The sequence below is a fragment of the Entelurus aequoreus genome, linkage group LG26 (genome assembly GCF_033978785.1).
Source record: "Entelurus aequoreus isolate RoL-2023_Sb linkage group LG26, RoL_Eaeq_v1.1, whole genome shotgun sequence".
Taxonomy (NCBI): domain Eukaryota; kingdom Metazoa; phylum Chordata; class Actinopteri; order Syngnathiformes; family Syngnathidae; genus Entelurus; species Entelurus aequoreus.
In genome coordinates this window covers 5159252-5182909 of record NC_084756.1, presented here as the reverse complement: position 1 = coordinate 5182909, position 23658 = coordinate 5159252, and the positions used below count along the sequence as shown (strand labels likewise).

Below are 23658 nucleotides of genomic sequence, written 5' to 3'. Positions count from 1 at the left end.
TCTTTACATAACAGTTGCAACACTTCCTGTTCACAATTTATTCACAATAAACTCCATAAGTAATCACAATAAAAATAAATAAATAAATAATAGTAAGAATTTGTTAATAATAATTGGTGAAGTAAGTCATATTTCATATGATGAGATAAGTAAGATTACTTTAAGAATGAATGAATGGATGGATGAAATAAATTCAGAATGTTTGTCATGGTTCTTATTCTTTGTACTTTGTAAACACTTTAAGTTTGAAGAGTTTCTTGAAGTGGATCATATTAGTACATTGTTTGATTGCTTTGCTTAATCCATTCCATAATTGAATTCCACATACTGATATACTGAAGGTCTTAAGTGTTGTATGTGCAAACAAATGTTTTTCTCTAAGATTATATTTGTCCTCTTTTTTTGAGAAGAATTGTTGTATATTCTTGGGTAGCAGGTTATAGTTTGCTTTGTGTATAATTTTAGCTGTTTGCAAATTCACTATGTTGTGGAATTTCAGTATTTTTGAGTCAATAAATAAAGGGTTTGTGTGTTCTCTATATCCAACATTATGTATTATTCTAATTGATCTTTTTTGTAACACCGTTAATGAATGAAGTGTACTTTTGTAATTATTTCCCCATATTTCTACACAGTAGCTCAAATATGGTAACACTAGTGAGCAGTAGAGAATATGAAGTGATTTTTGGTCTAGAACATGTTTTGCTTTATTCATTATTGACGTGTTTCTTGCTACTTTATGTTGTATATTTTTTACGTGAGATTTCCAGTTCAATTTATCATCAATCATTATACCTAGAAATTTGGTTTCATTTACTCTTTCAATTTCTATTCTGTCTATTTGTATTTGTGTTTGACTTTCTCTTCTACTGTTACCAAATAGCATTATTTTAGTTTTACTGAGATTCAACGATAGTCTGTTTTTGTCAAACCATCTTTTTAATTTGTTAATTTCTTCTGTTATTATTTGTATTATCTCCTGTGTGTTCTCTCCTGAACAAAACGCTGTTGTATCATCCGCAAATAATACTAACTTTAAATATTTTGTAACTTTACAAATGTCATTTATATAGAGATTGAATAATTTAGGTCCTAGTATTGATCCCTGAGGTACACCACAGGATATATTTAGCGTTGTAGACGTGTGTTCGCCTAGCTTCACGTATTGTTTCCTGTTCGTTAGATAACTTCTTATCCAGTTTAAGACTAACCCTCTGATGCAACAATTTCGTACCTTGAGCCATTCAGAGATAAATTTGAGGTGTCAGCCTGCCAACTTATATCACTCTGCGACGTCGGGATCACTTTAAAACAGCTGTAAACTCGCCGTAGCCTTTGGCTTGAGGCTAACGGCTCTTCCAACTCGCCTTATTTCAGCGTATCAGTGCCTCTCAACTGACCAAAATCAGATCGAAGATGCCAGGTGACTCTCCTGTGGCTGTGATCGCAAACCAGTGGTCAAAATCTTCAGATTTAACAAAAACTCCGGTAGCAGATGCGGAGCCTTTTTTCTTTGCGTCCTTTCTCATTGAAAGGAAGTGACAAAGTTTTGTATCTGTCACTTTAACCGCAATTTATTTGGCCAAAGTCCCTAGGAGTTGTTTGTTAAAGTACGACACCTTTTTTTCTACATAATAATAGCCAAAAACCATCGGAGCAAAGTTTGGCGCCATACCACGCCCACATCTTATGGCGTAGGCAACATTTGTTTGCAGTTTATCATCACCATTATGTGTAGTATCTGTAACTTTAACTGTGACTCATTTGGCCAAAGTCTCTAGTAGTTTGTTAAAGTACGACCCCTTTTTTTTGGCCAATAATTGGGCATAAACCTTCATAGCAAAGTTTTCCGCCATACCACCCCCACATCTTATGGTGTATGCAAATTTTTTTCGCAGTTTATCATCACCGATATGTGTAGTATCTGTCACTTTAATCGCGATTCATTTGGCCAAAGTCCCTAGGAGTAGTTTGTTAAAGTATGACACCTTTTTTTCTGCCTAATAATGGCCAAAAACAATCAGAGCAAAGTTTGGCGCCATACCACGCCCACATCTTATGGCGTAGGCAACATTTGTTCGCAGTTTATCATCACCAATATGTGTAGTATCTGTCATTTTAACCACGACTTGTTTGGCCAAAGTCCCGAGGAGTATTTTGTCAAAGTATGACACCCTTTTTTTTGCCGAAAAATGGCAAAAAAACATTGTTGCGGAGTTTGGCGCCATGCGACACCCACATCTTATGGCGTAGGAAAAATTGGTTGGCAGTTTATCATTGCCTATGTGTTCAGTGTTTGTTACACAAATATGTGTTGTATCTGTAACTTTAATAATGACTCATTTGGCCAAAGTCCCTAGGAGGAGTTTTTTTTGCCGAATAATGGCCGAAAACCATCGTAGCAATGTTTGGCTCCATGCCACACCCACATATTATGGCATAGGAAAAATGAGTTTGCAGTTTGTCATCAGCAATATGTGTAGTATCTGTCAATTTAACTGCGACTTATTGGGCCAAAGTCCCTAAGAGGAGTTCGTCAAAGTATGACCCCCTTTTTTTGCCGAATGAAGGCCAAAAACCTTTGTAACAAAGTTTGGCGCCATACGCCCACATCTTATGGCTTAGGCAATATGTGTTTGCAGTTTATCATCACCTATATGTGTAGTATCTGTAACTTTAACCAAGACTGATTTGGCCAAAGTCTCTAGGAGCATTTTGTTAAAGTACAACCCCTTTTTTTTGCAGAATAATGGCCAAAAAGCTTCGTAGCAAAGTTTGGCGCCATACCACACCCACATCTTATGGTGTAAGAAAAAAAATTATTGCAGTTTATCATCATCATTGTGTAGTATATTTCATTTTAACCACGACTCATTTGGCCAAAGTCCCTAGGAGTAGTTTGTTAAAGTATGACCCCTTTTTTTTGCCAATAATTGGGCAAAAACCTTCATAGCAAAGTTTGCCGCCATACCACCCTCACATGTTATGGTGTAGGAGAAGTTTGTTCGCAGTTTATCATCACCAATATGTGTAGTATCTGTCATTTTAACCACGACTCATTTGGTCAAAGTCCGTAGGAGGAGTTCGTCAAAGTACGACCTCTTTTTTTGGCAGAAAAATGGCCAAAATCCATTGTAGCAAAGTTTGGCGCCATGCCACGCCCACATCTTATGGCGTAGGAAAAATCTGTTTGCAGTTTATCATCAGCAACATGTGTAGTATCTGTCATTTGAACTGCGACTCATTTGGCCAAAGTCCCTAGGAGTAGTTTGTTAAAGTTTGACCCCCTTTTTTTGCCAATAATTGGGAAAAAACCTTAATAGCAAAGTTTGCCGCCATACCACCCCAACATCTTATGGTGTAGGAGAAGTTTGTTCGCAGTTTATCATCCCCAATATGTCTAGTATCTGTCATTTTAATCACGACTCATTTGGCCAAACGCCCTAGGAGGAGTTTGCTAAAGTACGACCCCTTTTTTTTTTGCCTAAAAATGGCAAAAAAAACATTGTAGCAAAATTTGGCGCCATGCCACTCCCACATCTTATGGCGTAGGAAAAATATGTTTGCATTTTATCATCACTAATATGTGTAGTATCTGTAATTTTAACCATGACTCATTTGGCCAAAGTCCCTAGGACTATTTTGTCAAAGTACACCACCTTTGTTTTGCCAAATAATGGCCAAAAACCATTAGAGCAAAGTTTGGCACCATACCACGCCCACATCTTACAGCATAGAAAACATGTGTTTGCAGTTTTTCATCACCAATATGTATAGTATCTGTCACTTTAACCGCGATTAATTTGGCCAAAGTCCCTAGGAGTAGTTTGTTAAAGTACGACCCCTTTTTTTAAGGCAATAATTGGGCAAAAACTTTAATAGCAAAGTTTGCCGCCATACCACCCCCACATTTTATGGCGTAGGGTAAGTTTGTTCGCAGTTTATCATCACCAATATGTGTAGTTTCTGTAACTTTAAGTGCGACTCATTTGGCCAAAATCCCTAGGAGTATTTTGTCAAAGTACGACACCTTTTTTTTTGCCGAAAAATGGCAACAAAAACATTGTAGCAAAGTTTGGCGCCATGCCTCACCCACATGTTAAGGCGTAGGAAAAATCTGTTTGCAGTTTATCATCACCAATATGTGTAGTATCTGTCATTTAAACTGTGACTCATTTGACCAAAGTCCCTAGGAGTATTTCGTCAAAGTACGACACCTTTTTTTTGGCCAAAAAATGGCCAGAAACCTTCCTAGCAAAGTTTGACGCCATGCCACTCCCACATATTATAGTATAGGAAAAATGTGTTTGCAGTTCATCATCACCAATATGTGTAGTATATGTAACTTTAAGTGCAACTCATTTGGCCAAAGTCCCTAGGAGTATTTCGTCAGAGTTCGACATCTTTTTTTGGCCAAAAAATGGCAAAAAAACATTGTAGCAAAGTTTGCCACCATACCACCCCCACATCTTATGGCGTAGGAAAAATCTGTTTGCATTTTATCATCACCAATATGTTGAGTATCTGTAACTTTAACCACGACTCATTTTTCCAAAGTCCCTAGGAGTAGTTTGTCAAATTATGACACCTTTTTTTTTGCCAAAAATTGGGCAAAAACCTTCACAGCAAAGTTTGCCGCCATACCACCCCCACACCTTATGGCGTAGGAAAAATGTGTTTGCAGTTTATCATCACCAATATGTTGAGTATGTGTAACTTTAACCACTACTCATTTGGCCAAAGTCACTAGGAGTATTTCGTCAAAATATGACACCTTTTTTTTGGCCAAAAATTGGGCAAAAACCTTCATAGCAAAGTTTGCCACCTTACCACTCCCACATCTTATGGCGAAGGAGAAGTTTGTTCGCAGTTTATCATCACCAATATGTGTAGTATATTTCATTTTAACCACGACTCATTTGGCCAAAGTCCCTAGGAGTATTTCGTCAAAGTACGACATCTTTTTTTTTGCCGAAAAATGGCAAAAAAACATTGTAGCAAAGTTTGGCGCCATGCCACACCCACATCTTATGGCTTAGGAAAAATCTGCTTGTAGTGTATCATCACCAATATGTGTAGTATCTGTCATTTGAACCACAACTTATTTGGCCAAAGTCCCAAGGAGAATTTCATTAAAGTATGACCCCTTTTTCTTTTGTTGAATAATGGCCAAAAACCATCGTAGCAACGTTTGCTGCCATACCACCCCCACATCTTATGGCGTAGGAGAAATTTGTTCGCAGTTTATCATCACCAATATGTGTAGTATCTTTCATTTTAACCACGACTCATTTGGCCAAAGTCCCAAGGAGTATTTCGTCAAAGTACGACATCATTTTTTTTGCCGAAAAATGGCAAAAAAACATTGTAGCAAAGTTTGGCGCCATGCCACACCCACATCTTATGGCTTAGGAAAAATCTGTTTGCAGTGTATCATCACCAATATGTGTAGTATCTGTCATTTGAACCACGACTTATTTGGCCAAAGTCCCAAGGAGAATTTCGTTAAAGTACGACCCCTTTTTCTTTTGTCAAATAATGGCCAAAAACCATCGTAGCAAAGCTTGCTGCCATACCACCCCCACATCTTATGGCGTAGGAGAAATTTGTTCGCAGTTTGTCATCACCAATATGTGTAGTATCTTTAATTTTAACCACGACTCATTTGGCCAAAGTCCCTAGGAGTATTTCGTCAAAGTACGACATCTTTTTTTTGCCGAAAAATGGCAAAAAAACATTGTAGCAAAGTTTGGCGCCATGCCACACCCACATCTTATGGCTTAGGAAAAATCTGCTTGTAGTGTATCATCACCAATATGTGTAGTATCTGTCATTTGAACCACAACTTATTTGGCCAAAGTCCCAAGGAGAATTTCATTAAAGTATGACCCCTTTTTCTTTTGTTGAATAATGGCCAAAAACCATCGTAGCAACGTTTGCTGCCATACCACCCCCACATCTTATGGCGTAGGAGAAATTTGTTCGCAGTTTATCATCACCAATATGTGTAGTATCTTTCATTTTAACCACGACTCATTTGGCCAAAGTCCCAAGGAGTATTTCGTCAAAGTACGACATCATTTTTTTTGCCGAAAAATGGCAAAAAAACATTGTAGCAAAGTTTGGCGCCATGCCACACCCACATCTTATGGCTTAGGAAAAATCTGTTTGCAGTGTATCATCACCAATATGTGTAGTATCTGTCATTTGAACCACGACTTATTTGGCCAAAGTCACAAGGAGAATTTCGTTAAAGTACGACCCCTTTTTCTTTTGTCAAATAATGGCCAAAAACCATCGTAGCAAAGCTTGCTGCCATACCACCCCCACATCTTATGGCGTAGGAGAAATTTGTTCGCAGTTTTTCATCACCAATATGTGTAGTATCTTTAATTTTAACCACGACTCATTTGGCCAAAGTCCCTAGGAGTATTTTGTCAAAGTACGACATCTTTTTTTTGCCGAAAAATGGCAAAAAAACATTGTAGCAAAGTTTGGCGCCATGCCACACCCACATCTTATGGCTTAGGAAAAATCTGCTTGTAGTGTATCATCACCAATATGTGTAGTATCTGTCATTTGAACCACAACTTTTTTGGCCAAAGTCCCAAGGAGAATTTCATTAAAGTACGACCCCTTTTTCTTTTGTTGAATAATGGCCAAAAACCATCGTAGCAAAGTTTGCTGCCATACCACCCCCCCATCTTATGGCGTAGGATAAATTTGTTCGCAGTTTGTCATCACCAATATGTGTAGTATCTTTCATTTTAACCACGACTCATTTGGCCAAAGTCCCTAGGAGTATTTCGTCAAAGTATGACATCTTTTTTTTTGCCGAAAAATGGCAAAAAAAACATTGTAGAAAAGTTTGGCGCCATGCCACACCCACATCTTATGGCTTAGGAAAAATCTGTTTGCAGTGTATCATCACCTATATGTGTAGTATCCGTCATTTGAACCACGGCTTATTTTGCCAAAGTCCCTAGGAGAATCTCGTTACAGGACGACCCCTTTTTCTTTTGTCGAATAATGGCCAAAAACCATCGGAGCAAAGTTTGGCGCCATACCACGATCTTAGTAGATCCGTATTTCCTGCTCCTTATTTACCCTGACTATGAAGATATTTGCTGATATTATTATGATCTATTAGTGTCTGAGCACGGTCACATGACCAAAGTGTTTACTCTGGATTGAATCATGGCTCCAATGAAGTCTCTCTGGCTGCTAAATGCTCGCCTGTGTCCAGCAGCTAATTCCTAAGGTCCTCTTCCAGGCCTGGCACAGATGTAGTGACTGCCAGCTGGATGGAGAAGTTGTGAGGATTATTCAGGCAACACTCATCCAAATATTGTGGGCCAAAAAAAAAAAAAAAGGGATCCAAACAATTAGCTGACAGATGCTTAAAAGCTCTGCAGAAGCACGGCAACTCCAGTTTCAATTTGGATGCTAATGGTGTGAATGTGTGTCACCTTTCTATTGATGCACTTTGGCAACATTTCAAATGTCCAAACTCTGAACTTCAGCACCTTTTTATTCACTGCATTAGTTTTACTCTCTTTGATGTTACTTCCTGTACTTCACTGAGTTGTTTGCAGGGTCGTCTTGCATTGATATGAATTTAACCTGAATCTTAATCTGACCTCTTAGCTGCCTTGCAGGGAATCAAAAACAAGTTTGTAAGTATATATATATATATATATATATATATATATATATATATATATATATATATATATATATATATATATATATATATATATATATATATATATATATATATATATATATATATGTATATATATATATATATATATGTGTATATATACACTTACATATATACATATATACGATATACACACACATATATATGTATGTATACATATATGTATATTGGTACATATGCACAATATATATAATGTATATATGTATACATATATATATGCATGTATATCTACATTATATACACTACCGTTCAAAAGTTTGGGGTCACATTGAAATGTCCTTATTTTTGAAGGAAAAGCACTGTACTTTTCAATGAAGATAACTTTAAACTAGTCTTAACTTTAAAGAAATACGCTCTATACATTGCTAATGTGGTAAATGACTATTCTAGCTGCAAATGTCTGGTTTTTGGTGCAATATCTACATAGGTGTATAGAGGCCCATTTCCAGCAACTATCACTCCAGTGTTCTAATGGTACAATGTGTTTGCTCATTGGCTCAGAAGGCTAATTGATGATTAGAAAACCCTTGTGCAATCATGTTCACACATCTGAAAACAGTTTAGCTCGTTACAGAAGCTACAAAACTGACCTTCCTTTGAGCAGATTGAGTTTCTGGAGCATCACATTTGTGGGGTCAATTAAACGCTCAAAATGGCCAGAAAAAGAGAACTTTCATCTAAAACTCGACAGTCTATTCTTGTTCTTAGAAATGAAGGCTATTCCACAAAATTGTTTGGGTGACCCCAAACTTTTGAACGGTAGTATATATGTATATATATATATATATATATATATATATATATATATATATATATATATATATATATATATATATATATATATATATATATATATATATATATATATATATATATATATATATATATATATATGATATTTTATTAATAAAATATATAGATACACATACAGTATATATACGTATACATACTTATTTATTTGGATATACATACATACATATATATACATATATATAATATAATACTTCCATTAGAAGAAGATGTTTCCTTTAACTTGGACACACACATTTATACCTTTGGCCATTCTAAGACAGTAATTTCCAGGAGTTATCTCACCCTCTGAGAAGTTTTACTAATGTTTTCCAATGTTGTAAAAATGTGTAGAATAAATATTACATTTCAACATTTCTGTCAACAAAGATTTGCTTGTGACATATAGTCATTTAGATAGTATGCTAATATAGCTAATATAGACACTTTCATCATGTGTTGTCTTCATTAAAACACTTATATAATACTTTTAAAGTCATTTTGATAGTAGGTTAATACAACTAATATAGACACTTACATCATGCGTTGCCTTCATTATAACCCCTTTATAAGACGTTAAAAGTCATTTTGATAGTAGGCTATTCTAGCTAATATAGACACTTACATCATGTGTTGCCTTCATTACAACCCCTTTATAAGACTTTTAAAGTCATTTTGATAGTAGGCTAATATAGCTAATATAGACACTTACATCATGTGTTGCCTTCATTATAACACTTATATAAGACCTTAAAAGTAATATTGATAGTAGGCTAATATAACTAATATAGACACTTACATCATTTGTTGTCTTTATTATAACACTTATATAAGACTTTTAAAGTAATTTTGATAGTAGGCTATTATAGTTAATATAGACACTTACATTTTTTACGCCTCCAGACAGATTACTTTTTTCTATTTGTGGTCCCATATGGCTCTTTCAACATTTTGGGTTGCCGACCCCTGAGCTAGTAGTACACCATTCGTGCGTTTGTTTAGCACCTGGTATTTGGATTTTAGCACATCACAAGTCCTACCTGGTCCCTGCAATGATGTTTTTCAGCTAATCAGATTTGACCGAAACGTTCTTGTTGGTCCTAAACAGCCTAAGTGGGCGTAGAGAGGTGTGAGAAATTTCAAGTCGTCCCGTGCCATTGGGTCAATCTGTGGTGGTTTAACTCCCACGCCACCACGTGGGTGAGATCTTGAACATACCCGAAACCCAACAAGCGTGTGACGGTTGCCATTTCTGCCTGTAGGGGGTGTGTGCATCTCGCAGTCGGTGAAGATCCCCCGCGAGCCCAAGCAGGGCGAGTTCGACAAGGTGATCCGACGACTCAGCGAAAACCCCAACGCAAGAGTGGTCATCATTTTCGCCAACGAGGACGACATCAGGTATGACTTTTTCACTCCAGCATTGGGGCGGCCGACCTAAACCCCGGCGATTTGTTCTCTCCCCTGTTGCAGGCGGCTGCTGGACGCGGCTAAGAAGGCCAATCAGACCGGTCATTTCATCTGGGTGGGTTCGGACAGCTGGGGCTCCAAGATCTCACCCGTTCTGCACCAGGAAGAGATGGCAGAAGGGGCGGTCACCATCCTGCCCAAGCGTCTGTCCATCAAAGGTAGGTAACCACACCCACGCTCCCCGGCTCACCCAGGACCTGACGAGGATCGTTGCGTCCAGGTTTTGACCGTTACTTCATCAGTCGGACGCTGGAGAACAACCGGCGGAACATTTGGTTCGCAGAGTTCTGGGAGAACAACTTCAGCTGCAAGCTGAGCCGTCACGCCTTGAAGAAAGGCTCCGGACTCAAGAAGTGCACAAGTAAGAAAGTTTCATTTTCCACCACTGACTTTTTAGGGACTGACTCAAACTGCTTTGATGCCTCGAGAGAGAGGACACTTTACTGTCCTTTGGTTTCAGCCAAAACCATTTTGGATTGATACGATTAGGGCTGGGTGGTATATTTTAGAAAGTGATATATATTTGATTGATTTAGATTTATTGGTCCCCGTTGGGGAAATTCATTTTCACTGCCGTACATTTGAACAACAGACATTACACATCACGAACAAAAGTAACAAAAAGACATCATACATGACCAACACATTTATAGGCTTGTCAGACAGGTCGGCCGGGCCTGCTGTTAAGGGCGGCTATAGCTGCAGGGGTAAGGCTTTTCCTGAGGCGGGCCCTCCGGAATTTGATAGTTCTGTACCTGCGCCCTGATGGTAGTGGGGTGATGTATTGGTGTAGTGGGTGAGTAATATCCTGGACTATTGTGTTTGCCAGTCGAATGATGGACCTGTGGTTTAGATCTGAAATGTTGGGTGTGGGTAGGCCGATGATTTTAGCTGCTATGTTTGTAATGCGTGTGAGTTTGGTTACACTAAGCATAGTGAAAAAACATGTGGAACAGTACAGAAGGATGGGTTGAACGATGCTTTGGTAAAGTAATAACAGGATGTGAGGTGCAACGTATAGTCCTTTAAGTTTACGGATGTCTGACAGTCTTTGTTGACTTCTTTTTTGAATGTCCTTGGTGTGCTGATCAAAGGTGAGTTTATTGTCCAAGGTTACGCCCAGGTATTTAAAAGTGTCAACTGTTTTAACTCTTTGTGTGTTTATGATGATGGGGTGCTGAGGTGAGGGGGGGTGGAACCATATTTCTCCTGTTTTATTGACATTGATTTCCAGATAACTGGCTGTGCATGACTCTGTGAAATGCTTGACTGTGTTATGATAGTCCAGGATGGATTGACTGTTGGAGAGGAGTGTGAGAATTGGTGTGTCATCTGAGTATTTTAAGTATGTTGTGGTGGGTGAGATGCTACGGCAGTCATTGGTGTAGAGTGTGTACAGGAAAGGGCTCAACACACATCCCTGTGGGACCCCGGTGTTGATGGTAAGCACCGGGGGCGTGTTTGAGCCCACCCTTACTGCTTGCAGTCAGTCGGTGAGGAAGTTGTGGATGAGGTAGATCAGCTGAGGGGGGATGTTGACCTGGTGTAGTTTCCGGATCAGTAGATGCTTCTGTAGGGAGTTGAAGGCGGAGCTGAAGTCCACAAAGAGGATCCTGGCAAAGTTGCCTGGGGAGTCCAGATGCTGGAGGAGGAGATGGAGCATTCCTTGTGGCACTTTTATACCCAATCATGGCACCCACCTGTTCCTGGCCCTGTAGGCAACTTGGAGGGGGTCCAGGTGTGGGGTGACAACTGGATGGATGATGTAGAGCAGCAGTTTCTCCAGGCACTTCATAATTATGGATGTGAGGGCTATGGGGCGGTAATGGTTGAGTTCTGTGGGTCTGGATTTCTTCGGTACTGGGATGATGGTTGCAGTTTTCCACAGTGCAGGTATTGTTTGAGACGATACCGCCATACAGGTTTCTTTTAATGGGCCTTTGCTACAGCTGTTTGCCCTTCTCTGCGCCTGACGGGCGAGGCATCGGGCATTCTTTTTTACCCTTGCGTGTTCACCAAGGCTTCTCTGACGCACTATGACGCAAACAACAAACTTTTCAAAAGAATATGGCGGCTTTTGTGCCGACTTCTCGACTCTCGAGTGATGCAGATATTTATTTGGCGATTGGCGAGTGACTCCATCTTTTTTTGACACATACACCAATTTGCTTGAGAACCTTTATCTCTCCTTGTATCGACTCCATCACTAATCTCTTCTGTTTATGTTGTTCACTTCTGTTAGCCACATAGCAAAGAAGCTAACGATAGTGCTACGTATGTCAAAAGTTTAGCCTCAACTCGGTTTAAAAAGTACTTAAAAGGACCATACTACTGTAGCGTAGCGGCTAGGTGGCTGAAAAGTAATTTTAAACTGAACAGCCAGCAGTTTTCACCGCAGTGAGCGAGTAGAAGTGCCTTCTCTCCACAAGCATGAGGCTATAAACCACAGGTGTCGAACTCAAGGCCCCGGGGCCAAATCTGGCCCGCCATATTATTTTATGTGGCCCGCGAAAGCCTACAAATAATATGCCTTAATAAAATACTTATTTGATGATGTCGGCGCTATAAATAGTCTGTCTGTGTTAGCACTTATAATAACTAAATAACTAACACTTGTTAATAAAGTGATGATGTCGGCGCTATAAATAGTCTGCCTGCATTAGCACTTATAATAACAAAATCACTAACACTTGTTAATAAAGTGATTATGTCGCTGCTATAAATAGCCCGTCTGCGTTAGCACTTATAATAACAAAATCACTAATACTTGTTAATAAAGTGATAATGTCTCCGCTATAAATAGTCTGCCTGCGTTGGCACTTATAATAACAAAATCACTAATACTTGTTAATAAAGTGATAATGTCTCCGCTACAAATAGTCTGCCTGCGTTGGCACTTATAATAACAAAATCACTAATACTTGTTAATAAAGTGATGATGTCGCTGCTATAAATAGTCCGCCTGCGTTAGCACTTATAATAACAAAATCCATAATACTTGTTAATAAAGTGATGATGTCGCCGCTATAAATAGTCTGTCTGTGTTAGCACTTATAATAACAAAATCACTAACACTTGTTAATAAAGTGATGATGTCGCCGCTACAAATAGTCAGCCTGCGTTAGCACTTATAATAACAAAATCACTAATACTTGTTAATAAAGTGATGATGTTGCCGCTACAAATAGTCTGCCTGCGTTAGCACTTATAATAACAAAATCACTAATACTTGTTAATAAAGTGATGATGTCGCCGCTACAAATAGTCTGCCTGCGTTAGCACTTATAATAACAAAATCACTAATACTTGTCAATAAAGTGATGATGTCGCCGCTATAAATAGTCTGCCTGCGTTGGCACTTATAATAACAAAATCACTAACACTTGTTAATAAAGTGATGATGTCGCCGCTATAAATAGTTTGCCTGCGTTAGCACTTATAATAACAAAATCACTTACACTTGTTAATAAAGTGATGATGTTGCCGCTATAATTAGCCCGTCTGCATTAGCACTTATTATAACACAATCACTAACACTTGTTAATAAAGTGATGATGTCGCCGCTATAAATAGTCTGCCTGCGTTAGCACTTATAATAACAAAATCACTAATACTTGTTAATAAAGTGATGATGTCGCCGCTATAAATAGCCCGTCTGCGTTAGCACTTATAATAACAAAATCCCTAACACTTGTTAATAAAGTGATGATATCACCGCTATAAATAGTCTGTCTGCGTTAGCACTTATAATAACAAAATCACTAACACTTGTTAATAAAGTGATGATGTCGCCGCTATAATTAGCCCGTCTGCGTTAGCACTTATAATAACAAAATCACTAACACTTGTTAATAAAGTGATGATGTCGCCGCTATAAATAGTCTGCCTGCGTCAGCACTTATGATAACAAAATCACTAATACTTGTTAATAAAGTGATGATGTCGACGCTATAAATAGTCTGCCTGCGTTAGCACTTATGATAACAAAATCACTAATACTTGTTAATATTCATGTCACAAAATGTAAATTATGTCAACACTAGCACACAGGAACTGATGATTTCACTGCTATAAATAGTCTGCCTGCGTTAGCACTTATAATAACACAATCACTAATACTTGTTAATAAAGTGATGATGTCGCCGCTATAAATAGTGTGCCTGTGTTAGCACTTAAAATAACAAAATCACTAACACTTGTTAATAAAGTGATGATGTCGCCGCTATAAATAGTCTGCCTGCGTTGGCACTTATAATAACAAAATCACTAACACTTGTTAATAAAGTGATGATGTCGCCGCTATAAATAGTCTGTCTGCGTTAGCACTTATAATAACAAAATCACTAACACTTGTTAATAAAGTGATGATGTGGCCGCTATAATTAGCCCGTCTGCGTTAGCACTTATAATAACAAAATCACTAACACTTGTTAATAAAGTGATGATGTCGCCGCTATAAATAGTCTGCCTGCGTCAGCACTTATGATAACAAAATCACTAATACTTGTTAATAAAGTGATGATGTCGACGCTATAAATAGTCTGCCTGCGTTAGCACTTATGATAACAAAATCACTAATACTTGGTAATATTCATGTCACAAAATGTAAATTATGTCAACACTAGCACACAGGAACTGATGATTTCACTGCTATAAATAGTCTGCCTGCGTTAGCACTTATAATAACACAATCACTAATACTTGTTAATAAAGTGATGATGTCGCCGCTATAAATAGTGTGCCTGTGTTAGCACTTAAAATAACAAAATCACTAACACTTGTTAATAAAGTGATGATGTCGCCGCTATAAATAGTCTGCCTGCGTTGGCACTTATAATAACAAAATCACTAACACTTGTTAATAAAGTGATGATGTCGCCGCTATAAATAGTCTGTCTGCGTTAGCACTTATAATAACAAAATCACTAACACTTGTTAATAAAGTGATGATGTGGCCGCTATAATTAGCCCGTCTGCGTTAGCACTTATAATAACAAAATCACTAACACTTGTTAATAAAGTGATGATGTCGCCGCTATAAATAGTCTGCCTGCGTCAGCACTTATGATAACAAAATCACTAATACTTGTTAATAAAGTGATGATGTCGACGCTATAAATAGTCTGCCTGCGTTAGCACTTATGATAACAAAATCACTAATACTTGGTAATATTCATGTCACAAAATGTAAATTATGTCAACACTAGCACACAGGAACTGATGATTTCACTGCTATAAATAGTCTGCCTGCGTTAGCACTTATAATAACACAATCACTAATACTTGTTAATAAAGTGATGATGTCGCCGCTATAAATAGTGTGCCTGTGTTAGCACTTAAAATAACAAAATCACTAACACTTGTTAATAAAGTGATGATGTCGCCGCTATAAATAGTCTGCCTGCGTTGGCACTTATAATAACAAAATCACTAACACTTGTTAATAAAGTGATGATGTCGCCGCTATAAATAGTCTGTCTGCGTTAGCACTTATAATAACAAAATCACTAACACTTGTTAATAAAGTGATGATGTGGCCGCTATAATTAGCCCGTCTGCGTTAGCACTTATAATAACAAAATCACTAACACTTGTTAATAAAGTGATGATGTCGCCGCTATAAATAGTCTGCCTGCGTCAGCACTTATGATAACAAAATCACTAATACTTGTTAATAAAGTGATGATGTCGACGCTATAAATAGTCTGCCTGCGTTAGCACTTATGATAACAAAATCACTAATACTTGGTAATATTCATGTCACAAAATGTAAATTATGTCAACACTAGCACACAGGAACTGATGATTTCACTGCTATAAATAGTCTGCCTGCGTTAGCACTTATAATAACACAATCACTAATACTTGTTAATAAAGTGATGATGTCGCCGCTATAAATAGTGTGCCTGTGTTAGCACTTAAAATAACAAAATCACTAACACTTGTTAATAAAGTGATGATGTCGCCGCTATAAATAGTATGCCTGCGTTGGCACTTATAATAACAAAATCACTAACACTTGTTAATAAAGTGATGATGTCGCCGCTATAAATAGTCTGTCTGCGTTAGCACTTATAATAACAAAATCACTAACACTTGTTAATAAAGTGATGATGTGGCCGCTATAATTAGCCCGTCTGCGTTAGCACTTATAATAACAAAATCACTAACACTTGTTAATAAAGTGATGATGTCGCCGCTATAAATAGTCTGCCTGCGTCAGCACTTATGATAACAAAATCACTAATACTTGTTAATAAAGTGATGATGTCGACGCTATAAATAGTCTGCCTGCGTTAGCACTTATGATAACAAAATCACTAATACTTGGTAATATTCATGTCACAAAATGTAAATTATGTCAACACTAGCACACAGGAACTGATGATTTCACTGCTATAAATAGTCTGCCTGCGTTAGCACTTATAATAACACAATCACTAATACTTGTTAATAAAGTGATGATGTCGCCGCTATAAATAGTGTGCCTGTGTTAGCACTTAAAATAACAAAATCACTAACACTTGTTAATAAAGTAATGATGTCGCCGCTCTAAATAGTCTGCCTGCGTTAGCACTTTTAATAAAAAACTCACTAATACTTGTTGATAAAGTTATGATGTCGCCGCTATAAATAGCCCGTCTGCGTTAGCACTTATAATAACAAAATCACTAACACTTGTTAATAAAGTGATGATATCACCGCTCTAAATAGTCTGCCTGCGTTAGCACTTATAATAACATAATCACTAATACTTGTTGATAAAGTGATGATGTCGCCGCTATAAATAGCCTGTCTGCGTTAGCACTTATAATAACAAAATCACTAACACTTGTTAATAAAGTGATGATATCACCGCTATAAATAGTCTGTCTGCGTTAGCACTTATAATAACAAAATCACTAACATTTGTTAATAAAGTGATGATGTTGTCGCTATAAATAGTGTGCCTGCGTTAGCACTTATAATAACAAAATTACTAACCCTTGTTAATAAAGTGATGATGTCGCCGCTATAAATAGTCTGCCTGCGTTAGCACTTATAATAACAAAATCACTAACACTTGTTAATAAAGTGATGATGTCGCCGCTATAAATAGTCTGCCTGCGTTAGCACTTATAATAACACAATCACTAATACTTGTTAATAAAATGATGATGTCGCCGCTATAAATAGTCTGCCTGCGTTATCACTTATAATAACAAAATCACTAATACTTGTTGATAAGGTGATGATGTCGCCGCTATAATTAGCCCGTCTGCGTTAGCACTTATAATAACAAAATCACTAACAATTGTTAATAAAGTGATGATGTCGCCGCTATAAATAGTCTGCCTGCGTTAGCACTTATGATAACAAAATCACTAATACTTGTTACTATTCATGTCACAAAATGTAAATTATGTCAACATTAGCACATAGGAAGTGATGATGCTGCCGTTATAAATAGTCTGCCTGCGTTAGCACTTATAATAACAAAATTACTAAGACGTGTTAATAAAGTGATGATGACGCCGCTATAAATAGTCTGCCTGCGTAATCACTTATAATAACAAAATCACTAATACTTGTTGATGAAGTGATGATGTCGCCGCTATAAATAGCCCGTCTGCATTAGCACTTATAATAACAAAATCACTAACACTTGTTAATAAAGTGATGATATCACCGCTATAAATAGTCTGTCTGCGTTAGCACTTATAATAACACAATCACTAACACTTGTTAATAAAGTGATGATGTCGCCGCTATAATTAGCCCGTCTGCGTTAGGACTTATAATAACAAAATCACTAACACTTGTTAATAAAGTGATGATATCACCGCTATAAATAGTCTGTCTGCGTTAGCACTTATAATAACACAATCACTAACACTTGTTAATAAAGTGATGATGTCGCCGCTATAAATAGTTTGCCTGCGTTAGCACTTATAATAACACAATCACTAACACTTGTTAATAAAGTGATGATGTCGCCGCTATAATTAGCCCGTCTGCGTTAGGACTTATAATAACAAAATCACTAACACTTGTTAATAAAGTGATGATGTCGCCGCTATAAATAGTCTGCCTGCGTTAGCACTTATGATAACAAAATCACTAACACTTGTTAATATTCATGTCACAAAATGTAAATTATGTCAACATTAGCACATAGGAAGTGATGATGCTGCCGTTATAAATAGTCTGCCTGCGTTAGCACTTATAATAACAAAATTACTAAGACGTGTTAATAAAGTGATGATGACGCCGCTATAAATAGTCTGCCTGCGTTAGCACATATAATAACAAAATCACTAATACTAGTTAATAAAGTGATGATGTCGCCGCTACAGATAGTCTGCCTGCGTTAGCACTTATATTAACAAAATCACTAACACTTGTTAATAAAGTGATGATGTCGCCGTTATAAATAGTCTGCCTGCGTTAGCACTTATAAAAACAAAATCACTAACACTTGTTAATAAAGTGATGATGTCGCCGCTATAAATAGTCTGCCTGCGTTAGCACTTATAATAACAAAATCACAAATACTTGTTAATAAAGTGATGATGTCGCCGCTATAAATAGTGTGCCTGTGTTAGCACTTAATATAACAAAATCACTAATACTTGTTAATATTCAAGTCACCAGATGTAAATGGAGTTTTGTTGGCGCTTTTTGGATGTTTTTTATTGTATTTTATGGGCGGAATAGTGGAGCTCCCATTGGATTCTGACTTTTATTTACTTTTATGTAATATTTAGAATGAATTAAAAAAAATAAAAATACTATAGGTTGAATTCCAAAATAGTGCACTTCCCCTTTAAATTTTAAAATATTACCCAAAATATTTCCCTGTGGTTTGCATGTTTATTTAACCTTATTGTGTGTACTTGTTGTATCTGCACTACATTGTGTACTTGTTGTGTGTATTTGTTGTATCTGCACCACAGCCTTCCCACTGTGGGATAAATAAAGTCCAATCTATCCCATATTTAAAATATTCCAACGTGATCTTTACTTATTCATGCATCTCTGTCACAAATAATACATTTATTCATAAAAAAAAGAAATAAAATAATAATTCCTTTCAAATGAGCTGGTCCAGAATGTAAGAGAAGCTGACATTCACGTAGACTTTGACTACATGAAGAATGACGGGAGTCAGGACGCGGGCCACAAAGTCCTAAATCCTCCCCCGCAAACCTTCCTACTAAAGGCCACGTTTTAAGTCCACGCTAGCGCTGAATGACACTTCTTTAGGCAGTACACACACACACACACACACACACACACACACTCCAGGGGTTTGAGGCAGCGACCCTGATGCTGTGCGGCGACACTGCCACTGAACCACCGCGCTGCCCCCAGGCCATGTTTGCAAGCAGCAGGCTACTTTCCATGCAGACGCTGGTATTTAAGTGTGTGGCCACACAATGTTACAAGTACGGAGGACCACTGGGACAAAATACAGCTGAAGTTGGTGGATGATGGCATCCTATTTTGGCACCAGGTGGAGGCCAGAAGTGCAGTTTTCAGTTCAACGCCGGCCTTTAAAATTCAATTTCACTCTCAGGTTTGAGTACACTTCCTGTTCTAGCCACGCCTCCCACTCAAAACTCATTGTGTACTTTTTAGGCGCAATAACAATAAAGTTCTGGGGCCGTACTTATCAAGCTTCTTAGAATTACTCCTAAGAAGTCTGCTAAGAGTTGACTTAAGAGTAAATAAATTATTCGCTGAAAGCTGCACTTAAAAGTTAGTTATCAAGCGTCTTACTCACACTTTCAGCGAAGTGTAGGACTGAATCTTAAGTGTCACACTCAGAGCTGAATTACGACATTACTATGTGCCGTAAACAGAATTTTAGGTGACGTCATTTCTGTGTCCATAGAAATGACCAATCACGGAAGGGAATCCGTTGTCTAAGAATAAAGAAATATCTTGGAAATATTTAAGTGGACAATGGGAGTGTATATTTTGACAATAAACTACAAAATAATACAAAACAAACTAGTCCCCGCCGGCACTCACGCTACCGCTCCCTCTCTTCTATCGCCCACACACTCACTGACGTCACTCACCTCACGGCCACACACATACGCTACTGACATAACATTTTCTTTCCAATTCCTTAATTAGGCAACTAATTTGAAACTGGTGTGGGTGGCTCTATATATACTAGCCCACTGCAGCCACATGCAGAAATCAACAAAGAATCGAAAAGTATTAAATCTGTGACAAAAATAATATCCGCTCTGTCTAAACGATACCGTTTGATCAGCTGCTCGTCATAAAAAAACAACAACATTGTTCCGTTCCCTGAACGTTCGTGCACGTCTCTCTCGCCTCAGTGCCATCCCCTGCTGGCAACTCCTAACCACTTAAGACACCTCTGAAGGTCTCTTAAATATCGTGGAGAGTAGGAGTGATTCTTAGACTTAAGAACGTTGATAAAAAGCTTTTATTCTTAAGTTTGAGAGTAGGACTAAATTTCGCAAATTCTCAGGACTTAAGTGTAAAATGGCACTCTAAGAAGCTTGATAAGTACGGCCCCTGATCTATAAAAGCCAAAAGCAGTGAAGTTGTCACGTTGTGTAAATGGTAAATAAAAAGAGAATACATCAAATCCTTTTCAACTTATATTCAATTGTATAGACTGCAAAAACAAAATATTTCATGTTCACACTGAGAAACTTCTTTTTTTTTTTTTTTTACTACGAAGCCACGCTGTTGTAACATGTGGCTTGGCATTGTTTTTCTGAAATAAGCAGGGGCGTCCATTAAACATTGCTTGGATGGCAACATATGGCTCTCCAAAAGCTGTATGTACCTTTCAGCATTAATGGTGCCTTCACAGATGTGTAAGTTACCCATGTCTTGGGCACTAATACACACCCATACCATCACACATGCTGCCTTTTACACTTTCACCCTAGAACAGTCCGGACAGTTATTTTCTTGTCCGGAGGACGCGACATCCACAGTTTCCAAAAACAATTTTAAATGTGGACTCGTCAGACCACAGAACACGTTTCCACTTTGCATCAGTCCATCTTAGATGAGCTCGGGCCCAGCGAAGCTTTTCTGGGTGTTGTTGATAAATGGCTTTGGCTTTGCATAATAGAGTTTTAGAGGTGTTGCGACCAACTGTAGTTACTGACAGTGGTTTACTGAGTTGTTCCTGAGCCCGTGTGGTGATATCCTTTACACACTGATGTGGCTCTTTGATGCAGTAGCGCCTGAGGGATCCAAGGTGCGTAATATCATGGCTTACGTGCAGTGATTTCTCCAGATTCTCTGAACCTTTTGATGATATTACGGAGCGTAGATGGTGAAATCCCCAAATTCCTTGTTGAGAAATGTTGTTCTTAAACAATTTGCTCAGGCATTTGTTGACAAAGTGGTGACCCTCGCCCCGTCCTTGTTTGTGAATGACTGAGCATTTCATGGAATCTACTTTTATACCCAATCATGGCACCCACCTGTTCCCAATTAGCCTGTTCACCTGTGGGATGTTCCAAATAAGTCTTTGATGAGCATTCCTCGACACTCTCAGTCTTTTTTGCCACTTGTGCCAGCTTTTTTGAAACATGTTGCAGGCATGACATTCCAAATGAGCTAATATTTGCAAAAAATAACACAGTATTGCGCTTGTTACACACCAGCTGTCTGATGGTAACGTTCATCTCAGTTGTAGTTTTCATTACTAGATTTTTAGGGGCTGAAATGGCCATGTAAAAACGCTAATGCTAATAGTAGCTTCCTTGTGGCACACCCAATGTAAATTAGCATCAAGCTAACATGTTTTTGGAAGAGTGCAAACTCACTTGAAGTCTTTGCTGGAATGTTGCTGGTCCTTCCTTCTTGTCAAGCAAATGTTGCTATGATTTGTGTGGATACTTTTGGGTTTAATAACATCTCACAGGTAGTACAGTAGGGTGCATGTTATACTGTAAATATATGCTGTATATGTACTGTAAATATGTGCTGTACATGTACTGTAAATATATGCTGTATATGTACTGTAAATATATGCTTTATATGTACTGTAAATATATGCTGTACATGTACTGTAAATATATGCTGTATATGTACTGTATATATATGGTATACAGTATATGTACTGTATAGTATGTGTATATATATATATATATATATATATATATATATATATTGTGTATGAATGGTGTATATGTATATGTACGGTCACTATATGCTGTATATGTACTGTAAATACAGTATATGTTATACTGTAAATATATGCTGTATATGTACTGTATATATATGGTATATGTGTACTGTATATGTATGTGTATATGTACTGTGAATATATGCTGTATATGTACTGTAAAAATATGCTGTATATGTATTGTAAATACAGTATACGTTATACTGTAAATATATGATGTATATGTACTGTAAATATATAGTGTATATGTACTGTTTATATGGTATATATGTACTGTATATGTATGTGTATATGTACTGTATATGTATGTGTATATGTACTGTATATGTATGGTGTACATGTACTGTATATGTATGTGTATGTGCACTGTATATGTATGTGTATATGTACGGTATATGTATGTGTATATGTACTGTATATGTACTGTATAAGTATTGTATATGTATGGTGTATATGTACTGTAAACATATGGTGTATATGTACTGTATATGTATGTGTATATGTACTGTATATGTATATGTACTGTATAAGTATTGTATATGTATGGTGTATATGTACTGTATATATATGGTGTATATGTACTATAAATATATGGTGTATATGCACTGTATATGTATGGTGAATATGTACTGTATGGTGTATATGCACTCTACATATATGGTGTATAAGTACTGTATATGTATGTATGTGTATATGTTCTGTATATGTATTGTGTATGTATGGTGTATATGTATATGTACTGTATATGTACATGTATTGTGTATGTATGGTGTATATGTATGTGTATATGTACTATATGGACACGAGACAACAAACATGACGGGGGAGAAAACACAGAGAGAGGAGGTTCGCATAGAGTACGATATACGGCTTACTGCACAGGACAGGTAGCTACGTTCTGGCGCCGGATAGCAGGTTGTGCTGGTTTATGAAGGCAGGTTCTTTGATCAGTGACAGGTGCGCTGATTGCTGGCGATGGATTGCAGCTGCTTGCTGCAGCCGGACTGGCACGCGCCTGGCGCGCTCCCGAAGATGCGCTCGGGCCGTGACACTGTAACTCTTTCATTCCTACAACCGATCTATTTGTAAACTGCAGTGTAAACAAGCATCACGCCGACTGTAGGAGCAAGTTTAGAGTTTCCAGTGTATAGTAGGCTGACCGCTACACCGCAGTGAGGCGTCGACACCACTTTCACCCTGAAGAAGCTCCTTATGTCAGCTCTCAGCCATTCATTTGTCCGTCAGGACTCCATGACCTTTGCTTCCCGGGAGACAGCCGCTCTCCCCAACAGTTGTTTGAGGTTAAAGAGTGACACTCCTCCTTCCCACTCCGCGGCCCGCAGGAGATCTGACACCCGGCCGCCGCCGCGGAATAATCAGCGTCCTCCGAGGCTGGGTCTGATCAAAGGATAAAGGGGGGCCGGAGTGACTGCGAAGCGGCAGAAATGGAGTTTCTCTTTTATCTGCGAATGAAGGAGATGTAAAGATTGATACTGATTGATGC

At 37.9% G+C, this 23658-nt stretch overlaps 1 protein-coding gene across 2 annotated transcripts in view; it reads left to right on the top strand.

The window, feature by feature from the left end:
- The window catches only part of LOC133643628 (metabotropic glutamate receptor 4-like), a 487563-nt gene that overhangs the window by 327197 nt on the left and 136708 nt on the right, over positions 1–23658 (top strand). For both annotated transcript variants that reach the window (XM_062038295.1, XM_062038294.1), the window contains exons 3-5: positions 9775–9910; positions 9983–10137; positions 10200–10340. In XM_062038295.1, coding sequence (XP_061894279.1) covers positions 9775–9910; positions 9983–10137; positions 10200–10340 — 432 coding nt within the window. The remainder of the gene's footprint in view (positions 1–9774; positions 9911–9982; positions 10138–10199; positions 10341–23658) is intronic.